The sequence below is a fragment of the Mastacembelus armatus genome, chromosome 4 (genome assembly GCF_900324485.2).
Source record: "Mastacembelus armatus chromosome 4, fMasArm1.2, whole genome shotgun sequence".
Taxonomy (NCBI): Eukaryota; Metazoa; Chordata; class Actinopteri; order Synbranchiformes; family Mastacembelidae; genus Mastacembelus; species Mastacembelus armatus.
The window spans coordinates 24,637,443-24,650,905 of NC_046636.1; the positions used below are offsets into that span (position 1 = coordinate 24,637,443).

The following is a 13,463-nucleotide window of genomic DNA, read 5'->3' on the forward strand; positions in this document are numbered from 1 at the left end:
AATGTCAGCATCCCCCTCCAACAGGCCTGATACATTTTTAAAGAAAGTTACACATACTTGCAAAATAAGTATTTCAGTGAATATGACATTGTAGAACAAGATAATGAAATTTATTGGCATTTTAATTTTAAATACATAAGGTAACAAAATTTAGAAAGTCTAACACATACCAATACAATTAGTTTTTTTCTTTTGTTTGTTGTAAATCTATTTACAAAACTATTTTCAAGTTTGAAACTGTACAGTCATCTGTCCACAGGGGGGGTCAGAAGGACTTAGGACTCATAAGTAGTGAAGGCAATTGGGGTGAAAGGCCACCAGTGTGATACTGAACAAGGAGGTTTGCAACATCAGTAAAGAAGATAGATCAAAATATCTTCTCTTCATATATTGTGGTATATTGTGTTCCATAGATGGCTTCCCAACTCAAAGAAACAAACAAACCAACCAAATGTGGGACCCCAATTGTGAAAATCATTGACCACATCATTTTCCCATGCTTTGCATAGAAAATTAAAAACAGGAAAAGAAACACAGCCAAAATTATCTTTGGAATCTGTAGGAGTTTCAACAGGTTCACTGGGGTCATACTTTTTGGGTGTTTCCTTCCAGAGATCCTAGGCCTTCTTCATCTTGCCCATGTGGACACTGCCATTCTCATGGTGGACAGAGCCATTGGTGGTGGTCAGACCGTGGATGATGCCGTTGCCGTTTTCGTGGTGTTTACCATTATTGTACACAGCTGTGCCATTCTGACACTGCTTCATGTCCTGTTTGGGCAACCGCTTACCCCTTATATAGGCCTGGAACCAGAAGTTGGAGAAGAGCACGAAGAAAAAGGTACCATACACCCAGACAAGGTGGATGACTGTGGGGAACTGATAGTCGCAGCTGTCCATGAAGTAATACTGAGTAGCGTGGAGAGACACCAGGACAAACTGGATCTGTTGCAAAGAAACCAGAAGTCAGCCAAGCACAATGAACAGTAATCTATCTTGGTACTCTGGGGGCTGAAATGTGGCCATAAACAAATGCGCAACGATACTGTACACATACCAGCTGAATGGCAGTCATGTACTTCTTCCACCATAGAAACTTTTGGAAGCGTGGTCCAGCAGCAGCAAGGCCGTAGTAGAAGTACATGATGACGTGAACGGAAGAATTCACCATGGCATGGAAAGATCCCATTCCACCTAGAGTAATCACAGGACACATTAGACTTACTCTGCTGCTGCAGCCAAAGAAACTCTGACCTTGCAAGGAAGTCAGGAACGCAGAAGCCATACAGGTTTTACACAGAGACTCTTGGTTAATGATTGTTGGTTATGGCTGAACAGAAGTTTACAGGTAACCTGCACAAGATTTCTTGAAGGGCTCAAAGAAAAAAATGAAATGAAAAACATTGGGGCAGATTGTACAGGTCTACATGTACAGGACTGCAGGATGAAGTATGTGCCACAACATGGCTGCCTGCATTTACAAGTCAAGACTTTGTTAATGTGTACTCACCAGGAGCATAGCTTACGCCCCACCACCAGGTCCAGGGCATGAAGGAGTGGTGGAAGATGTGCAGGAAGGTGATTTGGCTGTGCTTTTTTCTCAACACGAAAAAGATCTAACAGAAAGAGGGTATGGATTATTTAAAGCCACTCTCCACTGCCCAAAAGTCAACCTTAAAGACAAGTTGTGCACCAAGGTGACAGGTTGAATGGACCTGACTTACTGTGTCAATGAGCTCAATAATCTTAGAGAACCAGAACAGCCAGGCAACTTCCACCATCTAGAAAGGGAAATACACACTTGAGTTAACAGAAAAATCAATCTGCAAATAAGTGAATGGTCACTATGCACAGTAATATAATGTAATACCAGTGGAGACTTGGACATGATTGGGTTGTTATGGAGGACTTACTCGTAGCGCTTCAGGACTGTTGGATGTGTCAACTGCGTCACATCGCCAGGTATATGTTGTAGCCCAACCAGACATCAGGAACTGAAGGACAAAAACATTTTATTTAATAGGGGACAAAATGCTGATTAGGAGTCATGAGCTCATCAGCAAGGTTCAAAACATTACACCCCATCTTCTCAGCAAGCAGCACATATAAACCTTTTTAAAATGCTATAATAAAAAAAAAAATGTTGGAGGCCAGCAACGGCGACTTACTTCATAAACAATATATATCGACAGCGCCACCAGCAGAAAGTTGTAGACTATCATGGCTTCCTTTAGCTGAAAGGGCTTGCGACTGGCCATTATGCGGGGTCCCAGGTACAGTACAAAGAACAAGTAGCACAGCAATGTCATGGTCATGGGAATGGGATTCTGCATCAGTGGATAGTCCTTTATCCTTGGATCTGGGGAAGCACAAAAGAGAAATATATTACAACAAGTATTATATTTAAAGAAGTGACCTTTTTGTATTGTTGATGTAAAAAAAAAAAAAAAATCACTTACCAATTCCTGCTACGAGGTAGTCATAGATATCCATGGCGTGTGACCCGATTTCCCGAATTTCCTGAAGCATGTTTACCATCTTATTGCTGTGAAAGAATTATCTGGAAAAACAACAACAAAAAGAACACAATCTCCATTAATTTCATCCTATCAAAACAAATACAATTCAGTGTTTCTCTTCAAGAGTCAAATACATGCTGGAGGGCAGGGGGGATTCACATGTTGAATTTAATTCAATGCACGTGCTCCATTGGTGATGACCCATGACAAACACATGCCTTCAAGGAGGAGCATTTTCTGACATTTCCTGATTCAGCAGGACTAAAATGCAATTACTGGGACAGACTAGCTCTTCCCTCAAACAAACACTCCCGCCCCAATCCCAGGATGTCTTGTCCCAGCCCCAACCGCTCATCAGACATGGCCTGATACAGAGGAGGTGCTACAGGGAACTGGGAGGACAGCCCTCATCCCACCATAAGGCGGCACTCCACAGACTGTGCGCACAAGTCATGACAGAGGTTCAGACATTCCTAAACCACTCTCTCTTGCACAGAACCAAAACATGAAAAAAAAAAAAAACAGACTGCTGAACCCTGACCCAGATTGAGCTGAAGTTCCTTAAACCACCAAAGCTTCCTTATTTTATGTGCCAGCCACATTTACTGGACAACTGCCACAGCAAACAGAATCTGTCAGTTCAACTGCAAATATGGTGTTAAGTGTTAATCAATAGAAAGTGCCATGACAAGCAGTCATGTTGCTATGGTTTTCAGACCTGCACATTCTTCTGTTGATAAAAGCTTACCATATCAAGTGTAAACTGTAAAGTGTATTCACAATGACTAGGAGACGCAGGGCGCGGTCTCCTCTCACCACATTGAATCCAGAGGGAGCCATTGTTTGATGTACAATCTACAATACTCCGAGTTCTCGCTGCCCAAGGACTAAAGAACAGCCCTCCTTGAGCCAATACAATTACAAGCTAATGATTTCAGACTGTGGAATGAAGGGCAGGGAGATAAGCTCACACAGGTGCTACTGGGGAAAACAAGGGAGACAGAAAGAAAGTCAAAGTTAAACTACACATGCATTTTGCCAACAGTGAGCTGGATTTACATTTAAACACTTTGGTATCAGTTTGTGTTGTTGTAGTACTTTTCTAAATTTCTATTGGCAAAGAACTGTAAGAAATGAGATTTGGGATTTTTTGAGTATTTCATTCTGCAACTGAGTACTTCAAGTCAATTATTTGACCTTTCATATCAGAAACTAATGTCCACTGAATGCTGAATATAAATGACCCACTGAGCCATTTAGCACAATCCAAGTCAACACACTTAAAACATAAAAGCTGCTTATTATGATATTAAAGAAGAAACCTTGAATTAATTATTTTGAGCATTAAAAGTGTCTGAACAGCACAGGCCGACAGTGAGGAAACACTGTCACAAACTGGATATGCTTCCTTCTGTAGAGACAGCCTGCAATTTGTTTATCTTTGTTTTTCCAACAACATACAGTCAACATTACAGTATCTTACCACCTGATCTTGTTAAGGTACCAGGTGAGTCCTACATTCCAGACAAGTTTCTGACAGCCACAATCGACACTAGTGACTTCCTTCCTTACACCATAATCCTGTGATAATTCAGAAATCTTTCAATAAAATTATCTAAATTTCCCAGTTTTCATTTCAGACTACTGTACGGTCATCCGACATGTGGCTGACTTTAGGATGCTTTTAAGAATCCTAACAATAATTAAGCTCTCTGTGAGAGTCAGGAGGGGGTCTTGTGACTGGAAACTCACTAAATTTGTCATTGTTCACATCTGTATTCATGTTTATAACAGGCTGACAACTACTGACACTGACTGACTAGACTCCTTAATTTATTCTCACATACTTGTACACATTTCATTATCAATACAATGATTACTATTGTAGTGTTTTTCCATACTTTGTTATATTTATTGCAATATTTTTGCTCCCTGCTGTGAAACCTTAGAGGAACAATGAGTTATTATCTAAGCTAATCTAAAACAGCAGTAAGTTAAAAAAAAAAAAAAAAAAAAAAAAGAAAAAACATGTCATCCAACATCCAGATAAACAAACAAGTCCAAAGAAAAATAAAGTCCATCACAGTAAAACCAAAAAAAAAAAAAACAAACAAACATGGGATGACAAAGATCAATTCATAAGAAATACTAAGAGCAGTAACTGTTCCTGCCTTCTGTTCTATTTATTGCCTGTTATCAGTGAACACAAAGACACTTCACTGCTTCTAACCCCACCTGTTAAAGTTTATCCAGTTTCTCAAAATTTGGTAGCATAAACCCACAGTGACTGCTTTTCACTTATATCAGCAATTCTTGTCATTAGTATTGAGCTACAGACACATGACCACTCGAGCAACAGCCTATGGCTTAAAGTAATTTAAATAGTCCTGCAAAAGTACAGTTACTCCTTGTCTATCTCTTCTTCTCTCTCTCTCCACCACAGCCAATCACACAATGAGGCAACCAACAAGGTGGCTGGTTTACTTCTACCAAGGGGAGATGTAGTGCAGTGGAAAGGGAGGAGGAACATTTCCTTTGAAAGCCATGTCAACGAATCCTAAGCATGGAAAAAGGGAGCTCATACTCACGAGGCAGGAGTTAATGAGCAAACTGGAGCAGAGATGAAGGAAAAAAAAAATTAAAATCTGAGCAGCCAGTAACCCATAGATCAAACGGTGAAGTATCGCTGAAACAGAGAGGAAAAAAAAGAAAAAGAACCACACACACACACACCCTTAGCCATTCAACATGTAGGCAGTCTGAACACACAAGTTTGCCATTTATATAATACAGAGCAACATACCTTACTGAGGCTGTAATTTTCCCCTTTAATCATCAAAATCCAATGTGGTCTCCTTTTTCACAGGACGGCTGAGACTGTCAACTACAAGCACAGGCAGGCAGGGTCGGCAGCAGCAAAGAGAGAGAGAGAGAGAACAGATCAGGGAAAGAAAGAAGAAAGAGAAGCGGAAAGTGAGGAAAGAGAATAAACTGACAGTGTGACTGGTACAGCAGTCTTCAAATCCCCACCCTCCCTGACTCACACAGTGGATGAATAACCAGCTCACAGAAGAAGAGGGAGGGAAAGAGGCAGAGCCAGAGAGAGCGAGTGACAGAGCGCTGTGTATAAGTGAGCGTCCAAGAGAGAATACAACTGGGCGAGAGTGAGATGGCCTCTATTTAAACACACACCACAAAGAACAAGCAGATAAAAGATGTATCAGGCTACTTCTGCGACCACTGCCCTGAATTCAACAAGTAGGAGTGCCTCCCTTTTACTCCCTAGGTCACACCCTCCACCCGCTGAAACACACATGCCTGTTAGCTTTCACTCAGGGGTGGGCTGATATTATTCACATGCAGCAGGAGAGAAATCAGTAGAGACTCTGTTATCATGAAGGGGACCATTGTTACTCCTTTACTGGCCCTCTACCCAGCCAACACCCAGAAATCGAAACTAGCTTCCATTTCCTTTGAGTTTTTAGACAATGGAGAAAAAAAATGAATTAAGTCAAGAAGTTTCTAAACGATATTTCTCTCTACCATGTGTGGAAAACATTCTGGTCTGGTCTGTCTGCCAAACTGTGCTGTTTACGTAATCATAATGAACAATTTCTTATTGGAATCTGAATAAGGGCATGAACCTCCCACATTCTTCCTTTACACTTTAAAGGTATCCTATCAGCTACCTTTAAAGTGTAAAGGTATCCTATCAGCTACCTTTAAAGTGTAAAGGTATCCTGTCAGGTACCTTTAAAGTGTAAAGGTATCCTGTCAGGTACCTTTAAAGTGTAAAGGTATCCTGTCAGGTACCTTTAAAGCGGCTGCAACAGAGTCTAGTGACACTCAGACCATGAATCACTCTTCATCCCTCCCATCCCAAACAATCCCACCGTTTCTAGGCTCTGATGTGTACTACAGGTACCCGCTTGCTGGTGTTGACAAGTCCCAGCTCTATGGCAAGTGAAATTGATTTATGATACATCATGGTCAGTGCATGGATTTACTTTGTCATGCCAGTTTTGACGAAGAAATAGAAAACTAATTAAAAAAATGGATACAAGAAGAATAGAAAACAACTGCAGTCAAGCATAAAATGGTCAAAACCCTGGTGTTTACTCAGGGTTGGATAGTGAAACTAATGGCAGCCAAAAACAACTGCTGCAAAGGGAATACATGACTCATATGATAACACGTAAACCTCTTCCCACTGTGTTGTGCAAAGGAGGTTTTATCCTGCTTGATAGGAAATCACTTACTCTGATCTCAGTGGCACACCCAGGCAATCCAAGGAGGAACAAAACACAGTGTAATGCTACTGGTTATATCTGCTGCTTATGAGCAGAATCATTTTAGGTCTGTGTGGAGTTGCCCTGGATGTACCAGGATAAGCAGAAGATGATGGACACATGGACAATTTCAGGCTTTGCAATGGGTTAATGACCACTATATGGAGGAATGGAGAAACCCTGTAGTTTTATTCATAATCTAATCAAGATTTATGAATATGACTAGTTATTAATCTCCTAAAAGTTTCAAAAGATCAGGTTACACATTTACCATCACAGAGCAGGAAAAGAGCTTCAACTTCAGCCATGCTTTAAAAATTAGCTTTGGATGGCTAATACGTACTAGTTATCCAGCAATAAGAACCCTCACTTATTACTGCTGTTCAAACACACTTTTTTTTTTTTTACTATCAAGTAGTTGGACTTTGTTCACATCACAGACAGCAGAAACTGTTGCACAGGCGTTGTTGTCATTGTAGATATCCTTTCTTCTGCATCACACTGGCTGACTGGCTGACTGGCTGACTGGCTGACTGGCTGACTGGCTGACTGGCTGACTGGCTGACTGGGCTGGTTTTACCAGGGGCTATAGGGTGGGGGCGGTGCCGGCAGCACTCCAGTGCATTTTAACCCCTCCCGTAAATACGAAAACACACTTGACACCAAAACAGATCATGCTGATAGAGGCATTTCAAATATGAGAGTCATCTTGGTGTGTGAAACCAACACCCCTTCCCACTTTGCAAAATAAGCACCAGCAGAAAAAAAGAAAGTGAGGACAAAGACACAGAAATGCCAATCATGTTAGTACACAGAAGTAGTTATTAACTCCCTGACTAGTAATATGGTGAGCTTCCAAAAAAAAATAAAAATTTATATATAAAAACTAAATTAAAAATCATCTCAACCCAAAGTTCACAATTTTAAGTTTTTTTTTTCCTTTTTACATCAAAAACATTAAAAGCAGAGTATTACAATTATTGTATCAAGTTATGCCACTATGACCATGATCAAATACTAAATCATTTTCAGTTTACTCATGTTTTAGTAGCAGAGTATGGGTAGGGCACAATCCTTTGTACAATACCAATGTATGTACTGTATATACACCCCATTGTTTCCAGGACAGTGCTGAACAAATTTCTTTGTCCATTTTAGATTACACACAACAATTCACTACACATGCACTCCCTAACAAAACATCTACTTGATCTTATAACATAAGCCTCTTAATATCAAATCAATATGGATTTTAAGTGTGTTTGACATAACTGCCAAAGCTTAATTATGAGCCGAGTGATATTGGTAAATGAAAGACGATAATTCAGTTGAGGAGCCGCTGACTTGGAAAGTGGAATTGCAGTGAGAACCAGCCTTCCTGAATATCCAGCAGCATGCGGCACACTGGTGTGAGGAGTCAAACTTTCCTGCCAAGGACCTGTCAGTGGACACATTTCAGCTCAAGCTATGCGAAAAAAAAAATAATAATAATAACAATAAATAAATGTACAAAAATTATAAATAAAACAGGTCAGTCAACAGTCCTGAATGAGAAATTGAAAATGATACGATTATCGAAGTGATTTCTAGTCTCACGTGACAAAAACAATAACACACTTTTCAATCAAGCCCCCAGAATAAACTCCAGAGAGAGGGCAACAGTCAGCGCGCTCTTATGGGAGTCCAGGGACAACACTGTCACCTGGGGCCCAGGGCTTTTCAGTCCAGACAAATCTAACCCAGCTGTCTTGAATCACAGATAAAATGAGCTGTATTGAAAAACAGGCAGGTTTCATTCCACACTGGTTACAACTTGATCTCATTTAAACTCGTTCGGCTGCTTTGTCACCCAGAGACAATCTGGGGGGGCATGTCCTATTACATACTTGACAAATTAGCTACCCTCAGATGACTTCAGTAACTATTGTGCAATAAATGTAGGTGAAAAAAGCTTTTCATTTTATTTAATCTGAATGTAATCTCCCTGACAAATGGTATGAATGCCACACCCTTTTGCATTTTAATGAGCTCATATTTTTGGCAAATGCTATGTTATGGATTTATGTTATTGGTATATACACAATAAGCGTGTATTGCCACATACAAAAGGAAACCTCATATGGTTCTACAGCCTAAATGTACTTTCAACATTCTTATCAATTACAACGTCTAAAATCAAGAATTACATCTAATCTGTTACTTCTGGTGATATTGGAGCAGTAGTGACACTTATCCTTCACATCTGAATGTGCCTATTAGTTTGCAGTCATGCATGACATGTGTGCTATGAAGGATATAATACGAAGGCAGCTCAAACAAGAAGTCACTATAATATCACAAAAGGACAAAATGTTTTCTGCCTTCAGTGTCCAGGTGTCCAAGCTGAGCTGGATCTGTCAGAGGTTTCTTCCACCTGAGGGACTTTTTCCTCCCCACCAGTGTAAAGTGTATACTCAAGAGGGATTTCTTGGGTTTTCTCAGTAATACTGTACAGTTTTGCCCTTAGTATGTTAAATTGCTTGAGATTATTTTTTCCCTTTAAATTGTGATTACGCACATAAAATCAAATTGAACTGAACTTAAAGTGACAGGTCAGTGTCCACACTGATGGAAGTCAGATGCCCAAAAGTGTTTTGTGGCAGAACAGTGATTTCTTCTTACTGAGAATGAGCCTGGCTCAGACAGTGCAATGGTTACAGTGCAGTGAGAATTACATAAAAGCAATGACCACTGACATAATGAAACAAGCTGAGCCAGAGCATCTGTTTAAAGAAAACTTTAAACCACCAAACTCTTAAGTTGGAATAACTGTCATTGCTCAGCACAGGAATGCAGCTGAACCTGTTTTAGCACTGACATGTTTACACAATATTCCCTTTATTGTGATTGTTTGATTGTTTGAGAGTCGGTGGGTGATTGTGTAGGTGGTGGTGATAGCCGGTTGTGGGGTGGTGTCACTCCTACCTGTAAGTATTCAGAGAAGGCCAACCGTTCAACACTAGTCTCAATTTCCTCAGGCCCCTCCCTCGCTCCTCTGAAGCTCTCATGCAAAAACTACTCAGATTTGTGCAAGATTCCCCAGAAAACAGTGAGTTTCATTGAGTCAGCTCAAGGTGCTGCACATTACAGAGAAACTACTGCACTTCAGCAGGTGCAGGAAACATTAGGTGAAGTGAATTTGCATTGTTGCATCCTTCAGTCTGCATCCATACACTAGGGTATATATAAAGAAACTGGTACGGTGTTGCAAAAGGTGTTGCAAAATGTTATGTGCAAAACTGTATTAGGTAATAAATGCAGCAGCTAGGGCATAGAAAGTAATTACACAATGAGGGTAACTTCCACTTCCTTCGGGTGTCTTAGTTTCTTTCGGTAGCACTGGCCTTTATTCCCATGAGTTACAGTAAATATTTTGAGTGTGATGTTATGATTTAGAAATGCTGAGACATAATAAAGTGAACAGGGGAAGGAACTTAATTATTCAGACAAGCAAAAGCCAACAGCTCAGCCAGATTAGCCTTTTAAAATTAAAAGCACTAGGGGTGTCTCGATCAAGTTCAAATCCCCTCCCCCTTGCTGAGTCCCAGTGTGATACTTGCTAGATAAAACATTTGCATAGTGCACAATTCAAGTACACTGAAGTTATTCACAGTAGCAACAAACGCAGACCAAATTTTGCTTAGTGCCACATTATAGTAAAATGGTTGCACACAAACATGGAAGTTACAGTATGTCAAGCATCCTTTTACACTGCTTCACACCACCTTTTTACCCACTATAGCCACTGTGTAAAGAGTACCCCGCTCAATTTAAAACCCGCTGATAGCTTTCTTGTCTGTTCAAGGGTGCACTCCATGTCTGTCGAGAATATCTAACAATTACGATACATTGACAAAAATTTACATGTTTGAAGCATTTTTTTATATTCTGGTAAAACTGTTGATCATTTAACAGCCATCTAAACCTCAACATATGGCATCATGTAAGGCTGTGTATTAGTAATAAATGAAAGCCTTGTTTCGCAGGTTTATTATTGGATGTGTATTAAAGTTTGTACATAATTATTTTTATTGAGCAAGCTGTACAAGGTATAATAAAATCTAACTTTTACAGCCACAACAATAGACTTCAAATGGTTCATTCAAATTCAAGAAACTAAAAAAATGATTCTTACAATGGTTAAGATGCAATAATTTAGCAATTCTATCAAACTTCACACAAGTTCCATTGAAATCCAGCAGCACACAAAAACCACATTTAACAAAATGTCTCCTGAAGTGTTCCCTAGGCCATACTCAAAGATAAAAGACTAGAAAGTCCATGTCTAAACTGCACTTTTTCATCTTAAACTTGCAAACCTGTTGTTGCCACTTAACATGTATGAAATACTCATGTACCCACTTATGTGAATGAGTTTGAGAGAGATAACCTTTAGACATCAAAATCATTGAGTTCTCGTTTTACAACTTAAATTACTTTTCTGTACAAGGCTAAAATTTGCCCCAAGTCAAACAACAACCTCTAAAGTACAATGTGTTGGTTTTACAATTTGCCAGAGGCTGCTTATCCTGAAGCCACTGATCCCCACATGCTGCTTGACACTGTTCAAACACTGCAGGGTAAGACTGGAGAAGACTTTGCAGAAAGTCGAGATCACAAGTTATTTATCAGGTCATGACTTATGCTTCAGCGAACAAAGTGTCTGAAAACTAATAGTGTGTCGATAAGGGTCACTTCAACATCAGATTGGTAATAGGTAGTAGGGGAAAGTGAATGGCTAACACCTTCCTCTGCCTAGCAAAGGACTTTAGTACAGCTGCTTACAAACACATCCAACTCACCTCTGGAGGAGTTATCTAGGGAAACAACTGGCTTAACAAGAGCCAATGTCACTTCTACTGGCTACAGCTTTTGTGACGTAAAGCTGATAATGATAGAAAATGTCAAGACTTTACCAGTCACAACGCTGCTGTAGAGTTTACATTACTATGAGAGCTACACCTATGATGGTTGACCTTGAGGCCCTTTGTCCCAATCCCACAGTCGTTACGGGTAATGTTGATGTTTTAATGAGCCATTATCTATGTAAGGACACTCTTATCTGGTAGCAAAAACACTGATCTGGACCAAGCTTTTATTTCCATGTAAAAGATTATCTCAGGATATGCTGTTACATATTTAGCATTATTACGCTTTTGTAAACACAGCGCTTTTATTTTGTAAATTAAACCTTCTCAACATGCAAAAAGTTTCATTAGTTAAAGGTGCTTTTACCTCAAAGAGTTACCTAAGTGTTGACATGACATGTGTCAATACCAACAGTGCAAATATTTAAACAGTAACAACACTATTTTATCTGGATCCCTTTTAAATAAATACCATGTGCAGTTAGGGCCACTGTGCATTGTGTTAATGAGGTATGGTTGGATATAGTTCTCTCAGAATGACTGAACTAGACACTGTCACATATAAATATAAGAACAAGTGACTATTTTACCAAAACATCTGGATTAAAAACAGCCTTTATATTCTGCCATGCACTGAGGTTACTGCTCTCCCGACCCTCCTCATGCTCAGTGAGTCGAATATGAAGAAAACAGGAAGAAATATAAAACTCATGATTTCTGTAAGTTGAGAGCAGGTCAGGTGGAAAGTAGGTTAACACTGTTTTCAGCATGATTAACCACTATGTTTTAATTAGCTACAACACCTCAGATGCAGGCTAACCACATAGGCGGTAGCCTAGTGACTGCACAAACACAGCAAACACGTCTAAAATAAATAAAAGACACCTTCAAAAATAATAAGTGACTGCACCCATGTTCTAATCTGCACCTCTTTAATAATGAGTGAGTCTAAAACTGGACCAACATCAAGGTGTTAGATCTGTGGATGGAGTCCACTCTGCCTTGCACTCAAACCTTTGACCTAAACTTTCACTAAACATGAGACCTGACAGCAACAATACCCACTCAGTGTGAGAGTGTGAGAGTGTGTGTGTGAGTGTGTGAGAGTGTGAGAGAGTGTGAGAGAGAGTGTGTGTGTGTGTGTGTGTGTGCACGCGCGCGAGTGCGTGCGTCCTTTTGTCCTCAGCGCAGGTGCGCGCGATGACAGGCAGGATGAAAACAGCCTGAACCGCTAGATAGACTAATTGGTATGTAAATTGGATACACCTTTTTTACACAACACACGAGCCTCAGGCGGCTTCACTTCAATCCACAGAAAACTAACACTTTGTCTTAGTGTAGAGCTGGTTTCAAGGGCTCTGCGTCTCAGTTCAGAAATAAAGTTATACAGACAAAAAATAAATAAATAAATAATGAACGTAACTTAAAAATGACGCTGTGTAAACTGCCATAGCTCATGCGCCCCCTCCCTTAAAAAAAAAAGGTCCAACAGGAAGAATAACTTTAAAAGCTCATTGGCCAACATTTGGCTGTGAAAGCAAAGAAAAGCTGTGTAAAAAAAAAAAAACAACCAAAAAAACACACATATATACTGACCTGGGCTGAATTACAGTCGACCAACGCAGACCGATAACGTGGCTCAGCGCGTGTCTTCAGTCAGCGCTGCTTCCTCTTCCTTTTCGCTTAAGTCTTGCCCTGACCCACCCTTTGGTGGAGCTGGAAAAAAGGTGGAGTCAAGACTGAGCTTCT

At 40.1% G+C, this 13,463-nt stretch overlaps 1 protein-coding gene across 2 annotated transcripts; it reads right to left on the bottom strand.

The window, feature by feature from the left end:
- Nucleotides 1-83: 83 nt before the first annotated feature.
- On the bottom strand, nucleotides 84-13,463 carry elovl1b (ELOVL fatty acid elongase 1b). Of its 2 annotated transcripts, none has more exons than XM_026305031.1 (8): nucleotides 13,311-13,463; nucleotides 2,459-2,559; nucleotides 2,168-2,358; nucleotides 1,913-1,993; nucleotides 1,724-1,780; nucleotides 1,510-1,615; nucleotides 1,057-1,193; nucleotides 84-944 (listed from the first exon to the last, which is right to left on the bottom strand). In XM_026305031.1, the coding sequence occupies exons 2-8, from the start codon at nucleotides 2,535-2,537 to the stop codon at nucleotides 618-620; spliced, it is 978 nt and encodes a 325-aa protein (XP_026160816.1). In that variant the 5' UTR covers nucleotides 2,538-2,559; nucleotides 13,311-13,463; the 3' UTR covers nucleotides 84-617. The 2 variants fall into 2 exon arrangements, with proteins under 2 accessions (XP_026160816.1, XP_026160817.1); XM_026305032.2 differs by lacking the exon at nucleotides 13,311-13,463 and adding an exon at nucleotides 5,322-5,637.

Bases quoted from the DNA above. Each gene is read 5' to 3' on its own strand.
- elovl1b (XM_026305031.1), bottom strand. From the start codon at position 2,537: ATGGTAAACATGCTTCAGGAAATTCGGGAAATCGGGTCACACGCCATG. The intron at 1,994-2,167 runs GTAAGTCGCCGT...TTTGTCCTTCAG, and splicing joins CGATATATATTGTTTATGAA to TTCCTGATGTCTGGTTGGGC. The intron at 1,194-1,509 runs GTGAGTACACAT...TGATTACTCTAG, and splicing joins GGGCGTAAGCTATGCTCCTG to GTGGAATGGGATCTTTCCAT.